Source organism: Atractosteus spatula, chromosome 3 (genome assembly GCF_055471065.1).
Source record: "Atractosteus spatula isolate fAtrSpa1 chromosome 3, fAtrSpa1.hap1, whole genome shotgun sequence".
Taxonomy (NCBI): Eukaryota; Metazoa; Chordata; class Actinopteri; order Semionotiformes; family Lepisosteidae; genus Atractosteus; species Atractosteus spatula.
The window spans coordinates 5,730,470-5,755,520 of NC_142708.1; the positions used below are offsets into that span (position 1 = coordinate 5,730,470).

Sequence of the window (25,051 nt, forward strand, 5' to 3'; positions counted from 1 at the left end):
TTTTTTTTCATACAGGCAATTTAAGAATTAAAACAGGCCTCGGCTTTAATTGCTTAATGAAGCACATGAGTGCTGCTGCAGATTCTCAGACATGGGTTTAATAAAATCTCCTGAGATAATTAAGATCATCCAGTATATTTACATCAAATGCAAAATGTATATACTGATGGATATATGAAGCACAATACCCAGTTCTAATGGATTTAAGCAAATATTTTAAACATGGATAACAAAACAAAATGATAGAAAAATGTGAACCAAAAACACATATGAAAGAATTTTTATTTTTATCAGTTAGAAATGTGACAAGCTTTCAAAATGAAAACATTACCAAGTCAGTATTAGATATGATCTCCCAGAAAATGACCACCGACCTGGCAGCACTGACACACAGACCTGATCAGCCTCTGGACAGACTGCTGTGGGATAGTCAGTTGATCTTCCTGTGTAGCAGCAACCAGTTGGGGAAGGATGCTCAGTTTCAGTTTCCTCCCGTAGATGGCAGACAATACATGGAACTGAACTGAGGAGAACAATGTCCTGTTGTTGTGATTCTATGTGGTAGGCTACAAAAGTTGTAGAGGGACTTGCAGGAACAGAGAAACTTGTTGAATCAAGGGCATTATCAGTGTGGCATTGAGCAGCAAAGGTGTTAAAAGAGATTCCTTCTCCCATCATTGCACTTCAGCCACTCCACTTGAACAATGCAACACTACTACTCAGATGTTCTCTGGCTCACGAAAGACACTTTCCGTCTTCCAGCTGTCAACGTCCTAAATTGTTTCCGAGTATGCAGTTCATGTCTATGCAGAGGGCTCATGATAGACATTCTGTTAATGTGCGGATTATTCCTGGAATTTCCTGTTCTGTAGGCTCTGTAAACAATTATGCAGATGGATCATAAACATGATGCAACAAGAAAAAAGCAATTCATCCTGTCTAACGTATTTGGTTATTTAATCAAACAATGCAGATAAAGTGGAATACGGAGATCCTCTGATCAATTATCCAGTAGGAAACCCTGTGGTGTCCAGCAGTGACATCAGGGAGGGATGCAGTGTTCCGCTCCTCCAGTCGGCTCTGGATCTCCTGCAAGCTGGTACTGTTTGAAGCCTATAACCACAGAAGAATGGCTCAATAGACAGAGGGGTCAGAGTCACCTGTCAGTTCTTATTCATGACCCTCATATGGGTACAGGATTGTGGCTGTAAACGAGATCCAGAAACACAATTGGCATTTTGAAATCTGGTGGGTAGGCAGTATTAAAGAATAATAGGCAGTTCATTAAAAAAAATTCATGTAGACAGCATGGCTGACTGAAACATTACGTATAGACCACGGGGATGTTCCTCTACTCATTTGGAAAAGAAACGTCCACCTCATATGACAGTGAATGATGTTCACATTCAAATCTTGCCAATACTTGCAATACTATTGCTATACGTGTTGGTGAGCAAACTCCAGTCACGCACAATGCTGACATTGAATCGGGCACTTCTTGGGTCATTCCTGGAGTCTTTCAATGCTACATTCTGACTTTAGATGTTTTCTACCAGAAAAAGCTTCTCTCTTTCTCTGTGGAATGGAACCACTGCAAGTGCAATTAAAATTAGGCAGACGTGTATTTGGTGTGTCTGAAAATGTGCTTCGTGCATGACTTTTCAAGAGCTCATCCTTAACAATTTTGTCATATTTTATGTCATTTCATACATGGAGTTAACTGGGGTGCATGGACACGATATGGACTGTAACATCACCTACAGGTATACATACCCCAGCCTCTTATAACATTTGTATTTTAACACAGTAATTGTCTGTCATTGCATAATTCATTTTTTTAGTATGATATGTACAAGGTCAACAGCAAATCTTTGTAATCCATTCATAATTAACGGAAGACAAAATGAAACAACAACAATAATAATATAATAATTCTTTATTTATATCAGATGAAAAAATGTCCATAATGATTAATTATGCAATGAGAGGAAAAAAAGGAAAAGATTATTCCAGTTATTGACAGCAACTGTCATTAGCTGCTCAAGAACTACAATCTGATAATTGTACACTTTAAATTGCAAAACAGCAGAGAGAACTGCAATAAGTAATGAAGACAGGAAGGTGTTTTCCCAGTTGAAGATCTGTAAATGAGCTTGACCCAATGAACCGTTCATCTAGTATTTTGGCCAGTCAATCACAGAGGCAAAGATCACAATGATATGATCTGGGGGGCACCAGTAATAAATCATAGAATCACAGAATGATAAAACACATAATTTCCTAAGAGAAACTTTAGAAGCCTTCCTGTGAACAAGTTATCCCTAGTCCAATATGGTGAATATAGACATTTGAATGAGTGCCTGTCTGGGAGAACGTGTAAAACAAGATTTATTGTGATAAAGGAAACCAAGTCTAGACTTGACTAAAGCCTGCAATGTCTTAATATGAGTTTGAAAAGTTAAAGCACTTTCCAAGCCATATGCTAAGATACTTAGAAACCACGACTTGTTCCAATGTAATCTTTCTTAACTGGTCCCACAGTAACAAAAGTCTAAGATAAACTATAAGTAGTTTATGCATAAATGTGATTTAATCGAGAGTCATTATAATATCACAGACAACTTTCTTTGCTGTAGTAACACATGGCCAGAAAGAAGACCAGAATGCATATAAAAAACTGCTTCATGGTCTTTGAAAGGCAAGGCAAAATGGATATAGCAGTAGGTGCTGACTTTTTGCCACCTTTTAAAAGAGGCAGAACAAGGGAAGACTTCCAGTGTGCTGGGATTTCATCTGTTTTAAAAGAGATTGAATAAATGGGTCAGCAGAGCAGACATAAAATGAGCGGCACCTTTTACATAAAAATTGGTGATATCCTCGTGGACTGCAGACTTATTACTGTCCATTTTCTATACCTCAGCTAGTACTTCTGATTCAGTAAATGAGCTGTATCACAAAACATAAAGAACTCTGAAAACACACAACCAAATCTGCATTACTGCGACCTAAAATTAATTCACCCTAGCAAACATGCAGCATTAACGGAATGCTCAATGAATGAATTCACCTGTTGTTTTGTGATAGTTCTTTACAGAATAAGATGGGAAAACTGAAATCTCCAAATACCACTAAAAAAGAACGACGCGGTAATTGTGAAATTCTGTGACCGTGGTAATGAGTCACCTTCTTGAATAAGTGCCATCACACACCACAGAAAATACATTCTGGACGGCATGCCAAAGTGGTGCATTGTTGAGGGACAAGAAAATGAATCTGTATTGGATGAAACATTCCTACAAGAGCAAACCATACAGTGACCATTTATTTGCAAACGCCTGCCCATACTCCCATGTCAACATAGCAGCAGGATTCAGCGGAGAATCCCCACTGGAGTCTCAATTGGAGATCCGATAATGTTAATTCATCAAATGCTGTAATGACAAGATATGGGCGATTATCAAGACCACCTAAGCACAATTAAGCTTGCACTTACCCAGTAACCTGCCTTCTCATGGTCCCTTCTTAGTCACTGGGTTTTCTTGCCATGACTCGGTGTCCTAGCTGGATTTCTACTCTCCTTCCTGCTTTTGAATCTCCGTCGTGTACTGGCTGCGGTTTTTGGGTTCCCTTGCGTTTGGTATTTTTGTCCTCTGTGACTGATCTTTGATCACGTCCTGGACAGATTCTCATGCCTCGAACCCTTGTCTGTTTTCCTTTTGGAATTTCTACGGCACCGTGATCAATCTCTCACAGCTTGACCTCTCACATCTAACCACGGCTTTGGATTCCCAGCGAAATGTTTATCAGGTTAGAGCCTGCCCGTGGATCCAGTCTCCTGTCTCTTGGCTGCTGTCGCTGCTGCCGGGTCAGTACAACAGTTTTTACATAAACTATTGCGCCTGGCTGTCACAGGAGATACCCGGTGGCAATTACAGAGGCAGTAGACTGTGACAGGATCAAACCCGGGTGGTGTCTGAAGGGAAGATGCAGTTTAAGGATTCAAATAGCATGTTCTGGTCAACAACGGCTACGTTCTCTTCCAAACACTCCAAGTCACTTGGGCAGAAAGGTGTAACACCAGGTGGAACAAGGGTTCGACCGCCAGTACTCCAACCAGCGTTGATGCCAGCTCAGGGAGTGAAGGCAGAGCCTAGCAGCCTGACCGCTGGCCGTACCGAGGACAGGAGCAGGGTACCTGGCCAGGAAAGAGCTTCCACCACCAAAGGTGCTGCATCAGGACCATCAGCCAGAACATGACCAAGGAAGAGTCATCTAAGCTCTTCCTCTCCACAGGACAGAATGGCGAATTCTTGATTGCCTCAGTCCAAGGCTGCAGCCTGTTTTCTTGAGGCTCCACTACGCCTATGCTGGTTCGAAGACTATCTCTGCTGGATCTTGGTGGATTCTGGCTTGGGCAAACCAGCTCACTATAGTTCCTCTCCACAGGATTAACCCCATCTCCCCGCCAGGACCACGGCAGCAATGGCCAGACTTAGTTCTCTGTAGGTTCTGTCCATAACCTGGGGTCTTCTACTTCAATCTTCCACTCGGCCACTGGCAGCTCTGTCTCATCATCAGCATGGGTGGCGATACTTTTCCACCTGCCTGTAGCCTGCAGTCTTCGTCCTCTGACTCAGACCATTGGGTCAATGCAGTAGGTCTCATTGTTTGCGCTGCTTGTAGGGGTGCCATGTCTTGGATTTTAATTTCCAAAGCAATAACAAAATAAAACTTGGTAAGTTCAGGTGGGTAGCTGCGTCAGCATGCGTAGGCTGCAAAAGAACAAGTAATAGGTTTATTCCATGCTGAAAAAAAGAAGAAAGAAAACACAACGTTTCGGCCGTGGAGCCTTCTTCAGGTGTAAACTTGGTAATAGAAATTCTCGATTACACTCATCAGTGAATCATTGTGGCATCACAGTGTGCGGAACAGGGAATTTCTTGTTCTGAATTTATTGCTGTTATACAGTGGATATTACTCCCTAACTATTGCATAGTTCAAGCTTGTATTCCAATGTGCAGGAATTTGTGATATGTCAGTCTTGAATCTCTTTTTTGGAACAATATGTACAGTACACAACAGAATATCGAATCATATTACTGAATTCTCTTTTACGTTTTGGTCTGACAAAAATTGGAGACGTTTATAAAGATATTTATTTTTATAGGAAGTCTGAAGATAAGCAAGTTTTTTTTCTTCACTTTACACACCTATGTCACTAAATAGCTCTCATCTGTTCAGCAGGTAAAAGCATGCTGTTGTCAAAATACTCTGAAAATTCTGGAAATTGGCAGTTGAATAAAAAGAGCAATAAATGTTCTTGATTTCAATAGCTTTTGATTAACAAATGTCTTAACAAATCTTTAATGTTTGACCACTGGTATTAATGTAGTTATTTCAAACTCAGCTGAGATTTCCCAGTTGTTTTTTGTGTGTAATTAATCTGGCAGAAGGTAAAATACATAGTTTTACAGAGGGTTTATACAGAGATCAAAAAACAAAAAGCAAATTTTTCAATGGAAAAACAGGCACCCAGATCAGCCTTTTCATCATTTATCATTTAACTATCTGAAATCAGTTTTTAAAAGTAAAAATTATTGTATTAAATCTTATTGCCGGCAATAATAATATATAATGTGGGTTTTAATTCTTTTAAAATGAGATGCAATTTTCAAAATTCACTTACTTAGCTTTCGCAGAATAGCAGCAAATGTCTTAATAACTTGGAAAATAAACTATCCACTTTAAAGTGTTAATGTAATGATCCCCTTTGCTCAAATTGCTTTACTATCACAAATAGCTTTAAATTTATCCTGCATTGAATGAGTAGCTGGAATACTGATTCTCCATTTGAACGCTCCAGATGTACGTAATCTAATGTGTGTTTTGCTACAGCTCACACTGTACACAAGCATCATGTTGTCAAGGCTGCTTATGTCGTAGTAAATAATAATGCAATGGCTTAACTACCTTAACCGGTACAAATCGGGACAGCCCAGTGGGCTGTTTCAGATCTCAGCGAACAGCGACTCGCGGGCCCCGTCGGTGCGTACGGTTTCACAGACAGTACTTCTCCTCCGTCTAGGACTCTAGGGGATGAATTTTCCGAACGGGGCGTGTCCGTCTGTGACGCAATAATAGACCATTTCCAAGGTGTCTGCCTACACTGCCTGATTGTACCCCGGTCAGGAATGGCAGTGTGGGAACACAAATGGTTATTTCAAAATCGTGCCGGTTTAGCACGGATCACGGCCGATTCAAGATTTAAAAAGACGAAATGCAACAGGTCAGATATTCTTGCACTTTATGAGCTTATACTTAGGTTAAAAATGTATAGTATTCGTTTTGAATTCTTCGTAAGGTAAATACACACCACACACACCAAAAAGACGTTTTAGCTGATTATCTCTGGAGCTCTGTTGAGTGCAATTTCTCTTGCATGAGGCGGACGGCAGTCTGAATTCAGAAGACGTGAACCTACAGTAGCTCACACAAAGTGGATACTGGCAAAGGTTTCAACATGGCAGCAGTTCAAGCATAGTGTGTCATGAAGGAAAAATACAGTAGTTGGTTTCATGGTCCGAAAGAGTGCAGAATGTGTAGAAGAACACCCACACAATATAGAGACAAATGCATGAACCGGAGAGATGTTTACAAATGGAATAGTTGTGGATTTAATATAAGGGTTTAAGAGCTCTTTGCTGGACCATGCAAAGTCCCATCACTAGCAAATGTTGCATGAAAGCAAAGGATTAGATTGACTGAATAATCAGAAAGCCAGAACAGAGTCTGTATTAATGTTAGACATATGTGCCTTCCATCATTCACAGCCATCTCAGTCTTTACAGTAGTGGCTATGACATCAGCTTAAAAACGCCTTTGCTGCAGGAGTGCGAGCTGGGATAAATGTGGTTCTTTATGGGAGGACATTGTTGAAAATGGGTACATTGCTGATCTAACAATATATTAGAAAATGCTATGTCCCTTATGGGTGATTCACCCCATCCAAAATAATACTAAAAGCCATGTAGTCATGTCATTTGCCAAAATGCCTTATACCCTACGGTGTCGCAGGAACCAGGAGCCACCCGGCCAGCAACAAGCGCAAGGCAGGGTTCACCCTGGACAGGGCGCCAGTCCATCGCAGGGCCAGTGAAAGCCAATCACACATGGGGACTATTTGGAGACCCGAGGGGGGACATTTGGCCCGGACACCAGGATGACTCCCTACTCTTCTTGAGAAATGCCCGGGGATCTTTAATGACCACAGTGAGTCAGGACCTCAGTTTAACGTCTCATCCGAAAGATGGCGCCCACTACAGTATAGTGTCCCCACCACTATTCTGAGGCATTAGGACCCACACAGACCGCAGGGTGGGCGCCCCCTGCTGGTCCCACTAACACCACTTCCAGCACCAACCATAGCTTCCCAGGAGGTCTCCCCTCCAGGCACTGACCAGGCTCAACCCTGTGAGCTTCAGTGGGCTGCCAGTTGAGAGCTGCTGGGTGATATGGCTGCTGGCCCAAGTATGTTGTATGTTTGTTAATTGATTACTTTTCTGTCCTGTGGGAAAGAAGGCTGATGTGCTATAAGTGGCCTTGTTGGTATATTGCTGATGCCAACAGCAGACCTGGCTAATATGTCAGTTCAAACAGATTTAAGAATTTCCAGTAAGTGACTGGCAAATAAACACCAACATGAATCACCACTGAAGTCTCGAGAACTGCGGTCTACATCTCTTTCAGAGAGGCAGCTGATGTTCCATATTTCCATGCCCATCTGTGAACATCCATTGGAACCCATCTGTAATTGGTCACTGTAAGTGACAACTGCACACTTGTACACTTCGGTCGGGTGGTATATGTTTTCGCTATCAATATAAGTCATCACGTTCATTTAGCTTTGAAATCTTCAGCGTTGTGTATGGCATTACACAACAGATAACAGATTTGTATATATATAATCAAGGTGTATTTGAATTTTTATGTTTATTTTGTGATGTTGCACGTACAGGGAATTTGCACCATGTGACACACACAGTTGTCTTTCACTTAACAAAAATGTTGTAACCTTCATGCAAATCCAAATTCAACCACAATTCATTTCTGGCAGTCTTTAATTTGAAGAATACCTGACTGGTGACTGCAGGAATTAGACAGCCGAATGAAAACTCAGACAGATTAAAAATCTTTTCGAAGGATAAGTGTATGTTCCCGCATCAGAATAAAATGTCAATGTATTGTAATTACAGGGTGAAAACCTCTCTTTCACACTGAATCTCAATTGGAAGTAAGTCAGCGTATGTGAAGTTTTGTCTTCATTGCCTGTTAAGGAAAAAATCTTATGGTTTACTTACTAAAGAAGTAATTGAAAGCTAGTGGAACTAATTTTAATGAAACATTGCTCTGGGACTGTTTATTTCAAAGCTGCAAGGTGAATCATTTGCATCTTGACAGTACTGTAACATATTCTAACCCTGGATACAGCTCAGATACAGATACAGCACTCTTTATTTGCTCACATATTGTGTGTTGTCATTCAAAAGTCTTGAAAAGATGACATACAGTACACTCCCTCTTATTGTTAGGTGCTCAACCTTTTACCATTCTGCCCTGGTCAACACGTAACGTCAATGCCTTTCGTGACTTCTTTGATGACAATAGTCTGCACTTGTTTCAGGATCAGAAACATGCCCCTGGATTTTTGCCTTTTATGAATCTCAAGCTCTTTTACGCCCATTTTGACTGTCAGAGGGGCACTGTTTTACCTCTTGCCTGGCAGTTGGAAAGACAGTTTCAACAGACGCTTGAAGAGTCTCTTCATGACTGTCTTCTCTCGTCTAAAATCAGTGTCCTTTTAAATGAGACAGAGGGCTGGACAAGATCAACGGCCATCCTGACGTGAATGCAGTCTGGCACACTGCACTGGCAATTTCTTTTCCTCTGACAACCTAAAACACCTACTGATTCCCTTGAAAGTTCTGCAAACCATATATTCAACACTATGCCACTGGCTCCAGCTGAAGACTGTTCCCAACTCTCTCTTTGAGAGGTGCATTGAAGGTGCGCTGGGTTCAGTGCCCATGTTTCTGAATTTTTGTTATTCAGGTCACTACAGTAATTAGGAAACATACAAGGGAAATGAAATCTCTTCATAAAATGATTAAAAAACTACAGGGTTCGATTAAAGAATAGGAATACGAAGAATTACTTACATAAAAAAGTTGTTGGACTTGCCACTAAAATGAATAATAAAAGTATTCAGTACTACAACAGCAAAAGAACAGTAAAGGATGAAGTAAATTGTATTCAGGATAATAATGGGAAACATCTACACAATAAAAGACAAATGGCAGATGTACTAAATGAGTTTTGCACTGGGGTGTTATGTTAATAGTATTAACAATGAAGAAACGTAATTGTTTTGGGTATGAGAAGTACTCAAGGTTAATAAATCTTGATGGTATTCTACTAAACCTTAAGGAAAATCCGTAATACTCAAATCCTGCCATATTTGCTGAAGATCATACCCATAGATTGGACAGTCAATAATGTCATGCCTATCCAAGACAAAAAGAAAGAACCAATCTTAGACCCATAAGTCTGACTTCTATAATGTCAGGTTATGGAAACAGTTATTAAAACTAGACAATCTCCTGTATGGAAATAGAAACCTAGGGGATAATCAGCCTGCCTTTGGAAAAGGTACTGTAGCCAAAAGTGTAGAGATTAAATCAAGAGATATGACATTAGCTGCCATGTTATAAGAACATATGAAAAGGTTTAGTAGGTAATCGATTCAAGGATCTCCTCCAACTGCACCTAGCAAGACGCCAGCTTTAACAGAGGTCACAAGTACAGAAACATACTGATGGGAACAGAAGGCACCCCAAGAGGTTTTGGGGCTATGGACTCAGCCATGTTGCTGCAGCCAGTACTCTGACTTCTCTTGAGACTGAGACTTCCAAGACTAGGCCACTTATTACCAAAATGGCTAAATGGGGATTTGATTATGTGTTCGCGACTAGTAGACTAAGACAAGGACCCATTTCTGTTCTGAGCAGCTCAGAGCTCCGTTCCATTAGACCAACAGGAGGAGTATGGCAGGAGTGTGATTGTATTAGGTATACAAGTGGTTATTTTAGTGCACCGACTTCATTTTTTCTTTCTCAAAATCTTCTTGTGCACGTAAAGTGCTGTATCTAATGAAACGTTTGGGTGCGTTGCGATTATCGAACCGATACCTCATACTAAGGCGTACGTTAAAAAAAACACACAACGGAGCGACTTTGTAACAAAAACACAACAAGCAAACGAGGCACTCTTGCCCGGGGACTTTCTCTGTCCAGAGGGAGTGGTGAGAAAACTGCAGCGGTGTGCAGTTTTTTTTTTTTTATTTTTGGCTTCCCTGGCGGTTCTTTGTGCCCCGGAGAGAAGCGTCACCGTAGCAGGGAAAACGGCGGCTCCCTTCGCAGTGGCGGGTCACGGCGCCGACCTAAACTCCAGCTGCCGGGGGAAGAGAAACTGCAACCCCGGCTCCCGTCAGTAACCTAACCGCGCCGCAGCCCACCGCGGCCCGCAGCCCGGTGAATTCATCACCTCTCTCTCTCTCTCTCTCTCCTGCTCCGGTGGCGCGGAGAGATCACGCCTGAGCGGAAAGGTCGACGTCGAGGACGCCCGTTATTTTATATCGACCCGGCGGAGGCGGCCGAGCCAGCGCGGCCGGCGACACCGGCGACACCGAGGGCTCCAGCGGCCTTCGGTCTCGGTCGCGGCCGCGGAGGGAGTTTGAGCTACTCGCTCTGAAAAACTTTCTTTAACGACCTTACTGGGAGCGTGAGCGAGGGGGCCGGGAGGAGGGAGGAGGGATGAGGGAGGGAGCGGAGAGGTGGAGGGGGGGATGAGGGAGGGAGCCAAACTCTGGCGCTGTGGATCCCTCCGTTTTGAAAAGGGTTCACCGGGGAGCGAGGGCTCTTCTGAAACCTGACGCAGAACACGCACGGGAGGACAACAGAAATTAAATTAAAGAAATTAAAGAAAGCTCATATGCAAGCTAGCTGCATTAAAATGTGTCGGGGGTATTTCTCACATTTGATCTATGTATGCTTTTTTTTTTGCCCTTGGTTTTTTTTTTGTTGTTGTTGTAACGTGCATTTAAGAGCACGGGAACGTCCCACTCGTCTGCTTGGTTCAGAAACGTCAGGGGTCTCTCTCTGCTTCACACCTCAGCGCATGTCCTCAAAATGCGGACTTGGTGGTCGTGTGTAGATGCCAGTCCCGAAATTGCCTGTAGGTTAGCGCTGTGGGCCCTTGCCTGAGGTTTGTGAATGGTGAATGGTCAAGCGCCCTCACGGCCTCCAAGCGTTCAAGACTAGAGAGGTTCGATTCTTTTCTCCCTTTTTTCAAGGATTGATTTTTCCTTGTCCCAGGAGACAGCCTGGTCGGGCTTCTCCGAGCTCACACTGCGATGATTCCTCTGTCTCCAGCCGAAATGAGTCACAGGTGGGGCATATCTCCTGTCTGGTCTGCGGATTCAATATGTTTGTTATTCAGGATGCTATAGTTCTGCTAAAGAGGAAGGACAGTCTTCCGTAGTAGGTTTGAAGACATTGTCTATTGTACACAAACACACATTCATAGGCTTTTCTGGCCAGCCGTTATGTAATGCATTGTGTTGTTAAAATGTATCTCTTTGCACTGTGTTGTACTCACATTTCGTTGGACTTTCTGAAAACTTGCCCATGCAGCCCAGAGGAGAACAGAGGACTGCCTCTTTGCGTTCAGTGCTGCCGATATTATTTTTAAAATGTAAATTCCTATTACCTGCTTGCAATGCTTTTTATCTGCCTGCATTAAATTTTGCATAGATTTCTACCAATTCATAAGTAAGCTTCAAGTTATTTATTTCTTTTGCTGCTCTTACACTATTCACTTTTTGTGTTATAAGCAATTTATGGTCAGTGGGTCAAAAGAAGAAAAAACAAACACAAGTGATTTTGGTCATTTCTTCCTCCATACTGTACATCTCAGTTTATACTGAAATTGTTCATAACTTGGCCAAGCCTTCCCTTAATCTGCTGCATACCATTTTTAGGAAATCAGTATTAAATATTGATTCAAAAACATTTTTGTAAGGGCAGGAAAGGATATACTGAGCACAGGCTGTGATCTCCCATCAGTCTCTTAGGAGAGACAGTGCTTCCAATAAGCATGTTCTCACTGTGTACAAATCACAAGAACACAAGAAAGGTTACAAATGAGAACAGGCCCATCTAACCAGTTTTGTATTTTTTTCTAATTGCATAGATTTATACATTTTCCTAATTATATATTTTCCTTAATTGTAGTTGTATTGTCCAGTTGCTTTTGACACCTCATTATGATTACAGTTCTCTAATGGTTCCCTCACCACTGTCTGCTTCACTCTGTCTTTGTGTGAAAAAGACATGTAGATGCTCTGAAAAGCTGGGTAAGAAATCACTCATTATCCATGTTCAGTTTCCTCTGTTGATAATCCTATAGATTATCACTTCAGTTTCCTCAACTAATAATCCTATAGATTTTTCCTGGTCTGTGGTGGAATTTGCACATAAATTCTTTATCATTAAACAGTGTCGAATTATAATCGACATCTGCATCTGGCAGTGTGCAGCTTGGAACCCTACCACTGGCCTTGCAATGGATATTTAATGTTTAATGAATCTACAGATCGTAGATTCAGAGACTCTTGAATCTCCTAGCTTAAGTTCCTGAACCTGAATACTCAGTTCGATATGCTGTATAGTGCTTTACCTTCCTGTCTCTCCGGAGCAGCACGTATCTAATAATGTTGCATTCCTCTCCATCATCTTTAGTTCAGCCAGGTTTCTGTGACTCCAGACACATGCCTGCTAATGTGGTAGCCTCCTTCCCATCTAATTCGTTCACAATAGTACCAACATTTAGGCTTTTAATAATGATCTGATCTTTTGTCTTTTTTCCCTTAGGTTCTCTCTAGTCTTTTTCCCTACATAACTTCCTGTTTGAATCTCTTGAGTTTCTCCACCCCTTTCCTTTCTAGTTTCAATGCTTCAGGATTTCTTTGCGGGTTCTTGTGCCCAGATGACTGAAGCCCGTCTCATTTAGATGTAAACTGTCCACACAGATGTCATGGGACGGGGAAAGGTTTTGCAGTGAACCAAGTGTTGTGCTGACAAATTAATATTTGTAATTGTTTGCTTTAGCTGCCAGTGTGCTGGTAGGAGGTGTACTACAACAATTATTTTATTCTATAAAGCTTTCATTGAATCTGTCCTAACACTCACTGTGGTAGCCTGGTTTGGTAACTTTAAAACACCCGATAAAAACAGACTGAGCAGGATTGTGAAGGTAGCCAGCAAAACAATGGGTGTACAACATCAACAGATGTCAGACATCAACGTCAGACATGTAGTGCAGTAGGCCAGTATAACCACTGAGTGTCATGACCACCCTTTGCACAGTGAATTTGACCTCCTTCCTTTTGGGTGTCAATTTAGACTGGCTAGATTCAAATTCAATAAAACTAAATTATCCTGTATTCCTACGACTATTAACCTGCTTAATTTGCACAATTGATTGTATATTTTACTTTCTTATATTTTTCTTTCTCTTCAGACACGTCTTAATGGGTCCATGTTGTGAGAAATGTACTGTGGTGTGTCCTTTACCTGCCTGCAAAGCAAATTTCCCATCTGGGAAGGAAATAAGGTTTCCTGAAAAAATCAACTGATTTAGTCCTGTCCTTCAGTTACTTACTAAGGTGTTTGACTTTGTTCTGGATATTAAACGGGCTGATTAATCCAGTACCATTGTGCACACATGGACAATAACTGGGTTATCACCTGCTCTAGCAAGGAGCCTTTTGAATTTGTGGACCTTAGCTCCTTAGGAAGACGACAAACTATTGTTATCTCTCAGTATCTGGTGCGACTTTCAGTGGAGAATGTGGTCTCCAACAACCACAGCTTTTCTTTTTGGAGTCTTAGTTGAGACTCCTGATGGAGTTTGCTTGTCAGCAATGGAGGTGTCCTCGGTTTATCTAAAAGGTGTTTTATTTCAACTTTGCATCCAGCGTTTGTTTTGTCACTTCATTTTAGACTAAAACAGCCTGTGTACTGCAATGTCAACATGAGGTACTACAAAAGAGAGGTGAAATAGTAGTTATCATGATGATGAAGATGATGGCAAAGAAGGGGCATCGTGCTAAAGAAGGAGGAGAGGAAGAAAAATAAAAACTAAGGGAAAATAAAAAGGAAAGGACCAAAGACTTAAATGGTAGGTGGTGTGGTGCGACAGTAATTAGCATTGCTGGCTTGCAGTGCTTGGGCCCTGGGTTCAATTCCTGGGGGTATACACTGTATCTGTGTGGAGTTTGTATGTTCTGTGTTCATGTGGGTTTCCTCTGGGTGCTCTGGTGTCCTCCCACAGTCTGGAGACTTTGGCTTCTGGGAGAAATAGCCCTGGTGTGCGTCTGCCCTGTGATGGACTGGTGCCCTGTCCAGGGTGTATCCTGCTTTGTGCAACCAGGATACATAGCCATTTCTGTTGATATGACACAGAAAGCAACTGTATTGTAATGCCCTTGTAATGCACAGCGCACAGTACATTCACAGAACTGTAGCTGTATGGGTGTCCCTCAGATGCTTTGTTTGGAGTTTATCCTTTCACAAATTAACATTTCAGACTGTGGCTGTTACTTCACTCTTCAGGATTTGTAGGTTGGGGACCAAAAGGTGATCAGCGTCTGACTGCTCAAATAGACAGGCCTGCTGTACTTCTTTGTGCACAGCCAGAGCAACCCCAGTCACTTCTGTTATTCAGGATTGCTCAGTGAGTCATCAGTACCAGTCTAATTATCTGGCTCGTCCTTAGATGAACTCATGCTGCTTTGGAATAACAAAGTTTGTTGTAGTTAGAAGGCCCAAGGACCTAAACCTGGCAATTTAGAAGTGAATATAGGTTTGTGAATAAACTGTAAAAAATGCACATTTTAAAATAAACAAACAGAACCAAAAAATAATCTGGATATGTAAATGACCGTATGTTGACTCCATGCACAGCAGAAGGTCTAAAACAATCCAGCATGTTCTGCTTTGGAAACCAGTGTACAAACTCCGAGCACAATAGTGAAGATCAGATGGCACAAATGTGTTAAGTTTGAAGAGCTGGTCTGTTGGAGGATGTGAGTACAGGTGCCAGTTTTAGGAAAGGTACTTTTCATCTGTTACTGGCCTTGAACCTCAGATAAGAGGATAGTGTGATATTGTTTCTGAGTGAAAGAAATATGTATTTACACAAGGTAATATTGATACTGGGCTAGTTTATATGGCAGTTATAATCCTCTTTGTGTCTGCGAGGGCTTTACTTATCCTATAAGTACATAGCTTATTCTAACATCCAGCTGCAAATGGTGGTTGATAACAGAGGGAAATCCAAAATAAATGTTCAGTAATCTTTTTAAACATTGCCTCTTGTCCTGCAGTAAGTGCGGTACCAGAGTGCCTATAAATACCCTATGCGACATTTATTTTCAATTAGTAAGTGTGTAACCTTGGACAGTGTTTAAGGGTGTGAGCATCAGTTGGAATAACAGGGATTTGCCACTACAGATTGTCAGAAAAATGACCCTGATTCCATACAAAAACCTTTATCTCTGTTTGCCAGCACAAGAGGTCTCATTTTTCCACCACTGCTGTCTAACCTCTGTGTTGCTGCAGAGGTGCTGGCAATGAACCCAAAGAGCCCTGTGTGCAGCTCAGTGCACTCTGCCTTCTCTGACACGCGAGGAACTTCACTGACGCTTGGCAAGCACCATTTTGGAGTCCAGTACTCGCTGCTAAAACTTCAACCTAATGGGCTATCTTTGAACCCGCCCAGATAACATGTCTGCACACGAATGACGTCTGCATACAGATGACATCTAAACACACGTCTGCCCACATGTGACACATTTGCACCCATGACATGTCTGCACACAAAATAACACATCTGCACATGAACAGCACATGTATAGAGATGACATGTCGGTACAGAATCAACACGGCTGCTCACAGATACAGTAACAGTGACCCACAACACATCTTCATATGGAGGACACATAGGCACAGAGATAACAGGTCTGCACACACATTTCACACCTTGAAGGTTACAAATACTTTTCATGTCTAAAAAAGTATCCATGTTTGTAGCCAGTGGAATACAGAATTTTTCTCTAAACCTCACTCAAAAGTATTTCAATGTGGAAGACTAAATCATGGGTTGTAGCGGTAAGATTTATTGATTTTTAAAAATATTCTTAATAAGGTGAGGTGAACCAATTTTTCCACCAGCCCACCTGATGGTATTCCTGCTCAATTTAAATAAATGAATAGATCTGATGGACAGTAACTTTTCATCTTTTGTACTATAATCGTTAGTGATTAATTAATAAGTCCAACCTGTTTCTGCCTGCTCATAGTGACTCTGATCAGCCAAAGAAACACACTCAACATTATCAGAGGCAAGCTTCCAGCAAATTCCTCTTAGTAAGCAGAACAGCCTGCATCTGAACAAGCAGTTTCTGAATTGTAAGAAGGTTTTTTTGTCTTACTGGATGTGCCTTTGTTCACATTGAAGGATAGATGCACCAATGAGCACAGATAAGAAAACCTGAGAAGTTTTTGTTCACTCTTCTTTTCATTTTATTTTATTTAAACAATATTATAGGAGCTTACTATTCAGAATGAGCTGCTTCCTATTTTACATTACTATTCGTTCCAGAATTGAATCAGGCATCTTTCAGAATCATTCCGTTTCAGAGCTAAGCGGAAGTGGATTTAAATCTGAGAACCAGGAGGCACTTCTTTACACAGAGGGCTGTAGGAGAGTGGAACATGCTACCCAGCCATGTTGCTGAAGCCAAAGCTCTGGCATCTTTTCAAAAAATGTCTCAGATCAACTACTCACAGTAAGCCTTCACTCCTTCATCAGCCCTAGAGATTACAGTGAAACACAACCCTATTGTTTCAAACAATCTGGGAAGGAAGGGGTATTTCTTTGTTCCATTTAAGGGATTTTTTATAGTTCTGATAGACATTTCTTAGTCTTGGTGTTTCTTTCTCTTGAAGGCTAGCTGATATTTTCCTTTTTTCCTTTAAACGCGATGTTCTCTTCTGGGCAGGTTCCTGTTGCTGTTCTCCATCAGTGATGGTGCTTCCTCTACCTTTTCTTCATGGCTGAAGTGTGATGTCTGTCGGCTTGCATAGGCCCTGGCTCTTACCTCCCACCTCCCACCACCTTATCCTGCAGTTTCACACCCACTGATCTTCATGGCTGACATCAATCCTGGATTGCCTGTTAGCACCATAAAAGCAGGCAACACTGAATATCTAGGGAGGCACTGATTAAGGCTATCTTGCATCACTTCAGGGGCAAGAGAAGCCTCCTGCTTGGATCTTAAGTAGGGGAAAAAGAATAGAATGACACCTTTGTTGCGCATCCAGTCTGAGCTTTGTCTCCTTTTTGGACATAAGAACTGCTACAAACGTGAAGAGCCCCTCAAGCCCATTTAGTTTTAAGCAGCTAAACTCCTTCAGCTGTCTCATGAAAAAAGTCAGGGTGTCGGCTTCAATAGGTAGCTGGGTAGCTTGTTACTTACACCCACAGCCCTGTGTGTACAGACTTGCCTCCTGTTCTCTGTTTTAAATGCAATTCCATTGAGTTTTCACTTGTGCCTTGTGATTCATATTTCATTGATCATCCTGAAGAAATCTGCTGTGTTGACTGTCAGTGTCCCTGAGGGTTTTGAATACTGTATCAGGTCCCTTCATGGTCTTTTTTTTGTTCAAAATCTAAGAGGTTCAGTTCCTTTAGCCTGCCAGTGTAGTGTGTCCCCTTCAGCACCAGAACGTATCTGGTTGCTCTTCTGTTCTGGAGTAGGAATGTCTTTTCTATAATATGCTGACCAAAATTTTACACAGCATTCTGAATGAGGCCGCATTCATGTATAATAAATTTTAACATAGCACCTCTTGATTTAAATCTGATGCTGTAAACTGTAAATGCTAGCATTTTATTTGCCTTTTTAGTCACTTCCCCACATTGTCTAGAAGATGTAAGTGACATACTTGCATACTGTAAACTCCCAGTTCTTTCTTAGAAGTCCGGTGCGGCAGTAGGACAGTCATTGACGTACTGTATTCTCTTTCATGACGAAGTTCCATCTTTACCTAATCAGTAACAGAAAGGCTTTTGGAACAAAGGAACAAAGGGGCACTTGTTCCAAGCTCTTAAATATGTGGGAGCTTTAACCCCTGCATTTTGTACATGACAAAAAAATCCCAAACCTGTGACTAGAAGCAAAATGCAAATACTTCTCAGATCAGGTAAGTCTTGAATGATCTGATGGAGGTGGGCTGGAATGAAAACCAGCAGGAGTGCGGCATCACCTTGAGCAGCACTGGGAACCTGTGTTACAGGATGAAGGTGGCAGTATTGAAGGCTCCAATGATATAGCAGCATCACACTGAACAGAACATGAGCAGAATACTTCATTTCTGCTCCTCCACACCTGAGAGTCCCCCTAGAAGTAAACACGACCTTTTCTAGTGCCATGATGTTCATGGACTTATTCTTAAAGATCTGGGCATTGAATAGATTAGATTGTTTGCTGACAGAGCACTAATCAAGGAGCATACTCCGGCTCACTTAGAGCTGCATTCCAAGTCGGTCAGATTGAAAGTTGTATACAGGAAAGGTTTCTGTGTTGACTAGTAGTCCCGATGACCGGGTGATCGGGCAGAAATTGAGCTGAATGCGTCTGGAAAGGACAGATCTGGACACGACTGTCATGGCTTTTTGACGGCAGCTTTACCCAAAGGGTTTGTAGGAGTGTGGAACAAGCTACTCAGACTTGTTGATGAAGTTGGTTCCCTGGCCTCCCTCAGGAAATGCCTGGAGGAGATCCCTGGATCAATCAGCTACTACCTACCGAACAGGCAGGATGGGATGAAAGGCGTCCTTTCACCTCTAACCTCTCTTGAGCTCTGTGGAGTTTGGTATCATCACATCTGTGAAGCTGGACAAGCTAGGCCTGGCCAGTACTGGGCTGGGAGACCACTGAAGAAAGCCATATTGTTGCTGTTAGAAGCAGAGTGCATGGGCCAGTAGGTGGCGCTCTTTCTTGGGGACCACAATTTCCCAAATGAACGGCTCATTGTGGGGACAGGCTACAGTCCCCACACTGAGCTATGGGAGGTGCCATCGTTTGGTCCTGCCCACTTGGTCATTAGGGATCCCATGGCTCCGCTCAGGCGTGTAGTAGGCGTGTTAACCCCAGTGTCTCAGGAACCTTATTCCAGCTGACCTGCTGAGCAGCCAGGCTGCTTGCTGTGTGCCCAGGGCAGGGCTGCACTACACTGATGGATGAAGTGGGTCAACTCCCATTCCTAAAGCACCTCGGGATCCTCCGGGATAAAAAATTGCGCTATAAATGCAAGGAGTCATTAATTACACATTTCAGGAATCACACAGTCCTGGAGGTCTGGGACAGGGATTTCAAACTCAGGTCCTGGTGGGCCTTGTGCCTTCCGGTTTTTATCACAACCTGGGTAAGTAATTAAACCATTAACCTATTTATTCTCTAAGTCAAACATACATGGATTTTACTTAAGGTCTTTTGAATACACAAGACTTTTCACTTTATTAAAGGAACAGTATCTATAAATTGTCTCAGAGCTTGGTAAGAAGTATTACAATTATGCAGCTAATCAGTTAATCACACTATGTAATTGAGAATGGGGATGGAACGAAAACCAGAAGACACCAGGCCCTCTGATACCCCTAGTCTAGAATCGGTTTTAATTTTGATTCACGGATATACTGTAAGCCAAAACAAAATTAATGCCTACAATTTTCTTTTGCCTGAAATCGCTCTAATTCCAGTTATTTTCTCTGCTGTATTACATGCGACAAGGCAGTGTTGTATATCTGTGAGGAACTGTAAAGGAAGAAAAATTGTTTAAAAAATGTGTGAGCATGGTAGATGGCATTAAATACCACAACAACACATCATATTCCTTTAAGTGAATTTAACTTAAAAACAAAACTGTATTTGTTTAAAATTGTATGCAATACCCCAAAATTAATTTTCATGAATTGCACTTTCTGAACACAAAAGAAACCATCTGTCATGTTCACATTATTGTCACATAATTCTTGTGTCAAAACTGAAGGCACACATAAGCCCATGTTTTCTCAGGTATCTAGAGTTAAATCCTGGAGTCACCACCTGCTGCGACTTAACTGTTGAAATGAAAAGCTTATTTATTTCCAGCAGCCAGTCAGGTCAATGACAGGATTTAACAGGCAGGGCCACCCACTTACACCTCAATGACTTGAAGGCAGAGTGTCAAAACTCAAAGCATATGAAAATGTGTGTAAGGCGATGCAGGATACACTTTGTTCAGGCGTGTCTGAATTCTTCATCTGGTTAGAAGGATAGACCAGAATGTATCAGAAGTAAAGTTTTTTTTTTTCCAGCTGGCAAAAAAAAAGTCTTGTAGGCACATTTTGAGACCTTTTCACCCATTTTGCTTGATGGAAGCACATAAACAATAGTTAAACTAAAGAGACGAGACGTACTCTGGAGTCTCACTTGCAGGTCTGTCCAGAGCAGGGTGAAAAGATGTTCGGCTTAACGCACGGCTTAATGCACTCGTCAGATATCAGAATCAGTTTGAAGAACAAAGGGAATAGATACATTGCATAAAGCAATATCAGTACTAACAGGATTAAATAACCGAACCTTATTAGTCTTGAAGACAGAGAACTATGAGGGAAGCTGTCGCAAGCATTTAAAATCCTCAAAGGCACTGACAAATTTTCGCCCCTGCGAAAACTGGGATCACATACAAACTCCACACAGACAGCACCCCAGGTCCTAAACTGAACCCAGGGCCCCAGCGCAGCAGGGCAGCAAAGCTGACTACTGCGCCACTGTGAACAGGGCAATACAATTCAGAGGACACAAGTGGACACTGTGAGAAAGTGCATTTAAAACCAAAAACCGGAGGCACTTCTTTACACAAAGGGCTGTGGGGGTCTGGAACAACCTGCCCAACCGTGTTGTTGAAGCTCCTACTCCAGCTTCTCCCACGCAGTGGCTGTATCTGATCCTCAGGTCAATGAACTACTAGCGACCAAATGACCCGGACAGCCCCCAAACCCTCCTCTCACTTTTCTGACCTTTCTTCCTCTTACAGTAGTGCTGTTCAGATCATGGGTGTCGTCATGACTGCACAGGCCCGCACAACGATTGTGCCATCTTTCAGGCGGGGCGGTAGTAAGTCAAAAGTGTTTTGTCAATGAAGGAATGATTTGGCCTTTCCCGCGTTAGTATTGGCAGATCAACCTGAGATGAAAGGCGATGTTCTAATAAACACGCCTCATACAGAGCAGAGCTTGCTTCCCTGGCTTAGCTGCATATGTCTAACAGCAGTAAATGTTCTGTAATGTGATGATCACACAGCCTGACCCCAGAGCTCCTTACACGTGGAGAGAGACTCGCGTCATCCACTAGCGAGGTGCAGCGTCCAGTCATGAGGCAGCAGCGTGCCGCACGGCGAACAAGGTGAGTGTCACGGATGTCGGAAGGGATGAACCGTGGAATGGCAGGAGAGCGGAAAAAGACCCAATGCGAAGTGGCGGACTGGGGGGTTAGCCCAGGCTCAGCAGTGCAAAGAGTTCTGGAGTGCCGTATAGAGACCTGTGCCCTCAGGCCACGGACGGAGCGGCGGCCTGGTGCAAGGAGGGTCTCAGGACATCCGAACATCAATGCTGAGCGAAGGTGAATGAGTGACTCAGAAATATATAGCCCCAGACTGAGAGACACCGGAAGGACAGCAAAGCACAGGAAACTAGAGACAGGACAGAGTAGGAGCGCCCTCTGGCTGCAGAGGGCCTGACAGGGAGGTGTGAATAAACCACGTCTGCGTGGGGTTACGTGACAAATTTCGGGTCGGTGGCACTGAGCGAGCCTCAGTTGGAACCCAGCCCGAACAGTGCAGTCAGTCCTCCTGCTCTTGCAGACAGGAGCGCAGGACCTCCCGGTAGCTTCATCGGAACATCACCTCCGAGGAACAGCATCCCTGGCAGGTCAGTGTGCCTCCAAACCACTTCCTGTCAAAGGGAAACAACAATTCTCCCCCGCACGCCAGCCCGCCAGCCCCGCTTCAAGCAGAATCAGGATTTTTCTTTGGACAAAAACATCGTGCCCTGTTCCTGGGCAGCCTCTTTTATTATGTTTTCCAACCTGAGCTCTGAGTGACTCAGTGGAGTGAATCAGTTACTTATGTAACAGGGCTCGTTCTGAGCGCGTTATAAGGCAGCTTAATCCCTGAGATTTATGTCACCTTGTAACTGGCTCAGACTGAGCCCTGCTAAGACTGACATGCTTATGAGATCTTTACTTATTGGCCATTTACGGCCTGCAGGACCAGGGCCGAGTGCCCCCTGCCTTATACAGCAGGGCTCCTGTTCGCAGGGCTGAGGAAGACTGGTCTTTGAAGAGCTCCTGAGCTGTGAAGAGATCGGGCTTCGAGCTCTATGCTGAAATGGGCCAGCCAAGGTCCACAGTATTTCACCTGAACGTTTAATTCTAAGAAGCAGTCACGCTTTGGAAACACAGAAAAACACAAATTAAAACCCTCCTTCATAGCCAGCAGCCATATCACTCTGCAACTCCCCACTGGAGCTCAGCAGGTATGAGCCTGGTCTGTACCTGGATGGGAGACTCCTGGGAAAAACTCAGGTTGCTGCTGGAAGAGGTGTTAGTGGGGCCAGCAGGGGGCGCTCACCCTGCAGTCTGTGTGGGTCACTATACTGTAAACAGGCGCTGTCCTTCGGATGAGACATCAAACTGAGGTCCTGACTCTCTGTGGTCATTAAAAATCCCAGGGCGTTTCTCAAAAAGAGTAGGGGTGTAACCCCGGCATCCTGGCCAAATTTCCCATTGGCCCTTACCAATCAGGGCCTCCTAATAATCCCCCTCTATGAATTGGCTTCATTATTCTGCTCTCCTCCCCACTGATAGCTGGTGTGTGGGGAGTGTTCTGGCGCACTATGGCTGCTGTCACATCATCCAGGTGGGGCTGCACACTGGTGGTGGTGGAGGGGATCCCCATTACCTGTAAAGCGGTTTGAGTGGAGTGTCCAGAAATTGCTATATTAGTGTAAGCAATTATTATTATTATCTTATAATCTAGAATTATTCAACGTGTGTTTCCATCTTATTCTGTTCAGATTGGAAGCCCCTTCAACATAAATGTTTTGTTTCAGGTCTAATAAGGTTATCGCTGCTGCCAAAATATTCCTTGAACAGTGTAAAAAATGAAGTGTGCAGTTATAGCTTTTGACCACATGGAGATCCTGTATCAAGCAGCTACAGCTGAAGCTGTAAACCAGGGGTATCAGACTCCTGAAGTTCCTGGAGAGCTTAGTGTCCTCTGCTCTCTGTTCGAACCCGAGCTCCCAGCTACATAATGGGTCTGATTATTTACATAACTGCAGAAATGTCACAGAAATGTAACCTGGCTCTGAGGTGTTTTAATGGGGTGAGCGTTTTAAGTTATCAAATCTGAAATACCTTAAGTAACATTCTGAAAATTAGAAAATAATTAGGTTAACTGTTTAACTGACTACTCAGGCTGGAAGGTAAACCAGCAGATACCAGGGTTTCCAGGAAGCGAGTTTAATACCCCTGCTTTAAAACCACGACTAATTGAAATTCACGAAAACATAACTCCACGTACATATACTCTATATGTACATTACGTGCGTATCTAATATTTTGACAGACGCTTTTATCCAAAGCGATTTCCAGATGCAGGATTTAAAGGGTGCATATGACACTAGAATAAAACAATACAAGCACAGAGAGCACTAACTTTATATAAGAACAAAGAACAAAGGGCATTTTCTATGCTTATAACGGAGTTTAAAAAAGCCCGAAGGAATAACGACAACCACTCGTCTCACCCATAGTGATGCACGTATAGTCTTTTTTTTTTTACACGTATAGTCTATACCTGCACAAACCCCCACAGTTTGCTAAACCCAGGACCGCTCCGTCTCCGCCTGCCCCCCGAACAAACTCCAGTCCGCGTTTTCGAACCGACTGCGCACTGCGCCGCCTGAGACTGCGGCGGGAGTGAGTGCCAGCGCACGGAGCCGCCAGTTGTTTAAAAATCCTTCTCGGACGGTTTCTAATTCCCCTTCGCGCTGGGGGGAGGAGAAGAGCACGAGCGGAGTGGGTGAGGAGGGAGGGAGCGAGGGAGTGAGCACAGCCAAGGCGGGCGGAGAGAGAGCGAGCGAGCGAGCGACAGATAGGGAAGGAGGAGGAGGGGGGCGAGGGGGAGGAGCGTGGAAACTGTCGGTCAGGGGGGGTTGCCACGGCGAATGGGCGTTCCCGGCGCGCCCGGCAGCCAATAGGAAGCGACGCTCCGTGTGTCACCATGGTGACGGGGTTGTGCCCGGGGAGTCTGTGATGGGTTGACAGGTGCGTGACAATCGGAGCTCTCTGCAAGCATGTACGCCAAAGGCAAGAGTAACAGCGTACCGTCCGACAGCCAAGCCAGGGAAAAGTAAGTTTATTTATAGGGAGGGGGGCACCGTAGTAACGCGGAAAGTGCACGAACTGCGGGCGGCCAGCCGCGGAGCCGCAGCGGGGGCAAAGCGAGGGCTGGAGAGCAGCGGGTGGCGGAGCGCTCGCCGGGGTATGGGGAGGGAGGAAGGGAAAAAAAAGTTGTTGTTGTCAGTTGTCAGCGCCCGGGCGAAATAGAAACTTGGTGAACTTTCTGAAATGCGTCTGTCCCGGGGGTTAACGCGGCGGGGGGGGGGGGGGGGGCTTGCGGACCCCCCCGTTCAGGCGTGGGGGCACCGTCTCCGTGGCACACCGGCGTGAAACGAGGGGGGAAAAACCGCCACAGCCACAGCCACAGCAGCAGCAGCAGCAGCAGCAGCGACAAGCCCACGGAGAGTGCACAGCGGCAGGCGG

At 43.6% G+C, this 25,051-nt stretch overlaps 1 protein-coding gene across 2 annotated transcripts in view; it reads left to right on the top strand.

The window, feature by feature from the left end:
• The first annotated feature begins 24,523 nt into the window (after nucleotides 1-24,523).
• Nucleotides 24,524-25,051, top strand: part of LOC148837298 (single-stranded DNA-binding protein 2) — a 155,525-nt gene continuing 154,997 nt past the window's right edge. For both annotated transcript variants that reach the window (XM_088910264.1, XM_088910265.1), the window contains exon 1: nucleotides 24,524-24,638. In XM_088910264.1, coding sequence (XP_088766390.1) covers nucleotides 24,583-24,638 — 56 coding nt within the window. In that variant the 5' untranslated portion in view covers nucleotides 24,524-24,582. The remainder of the gene's footprint in view (nucleotides 24,639-25,051) is intronic.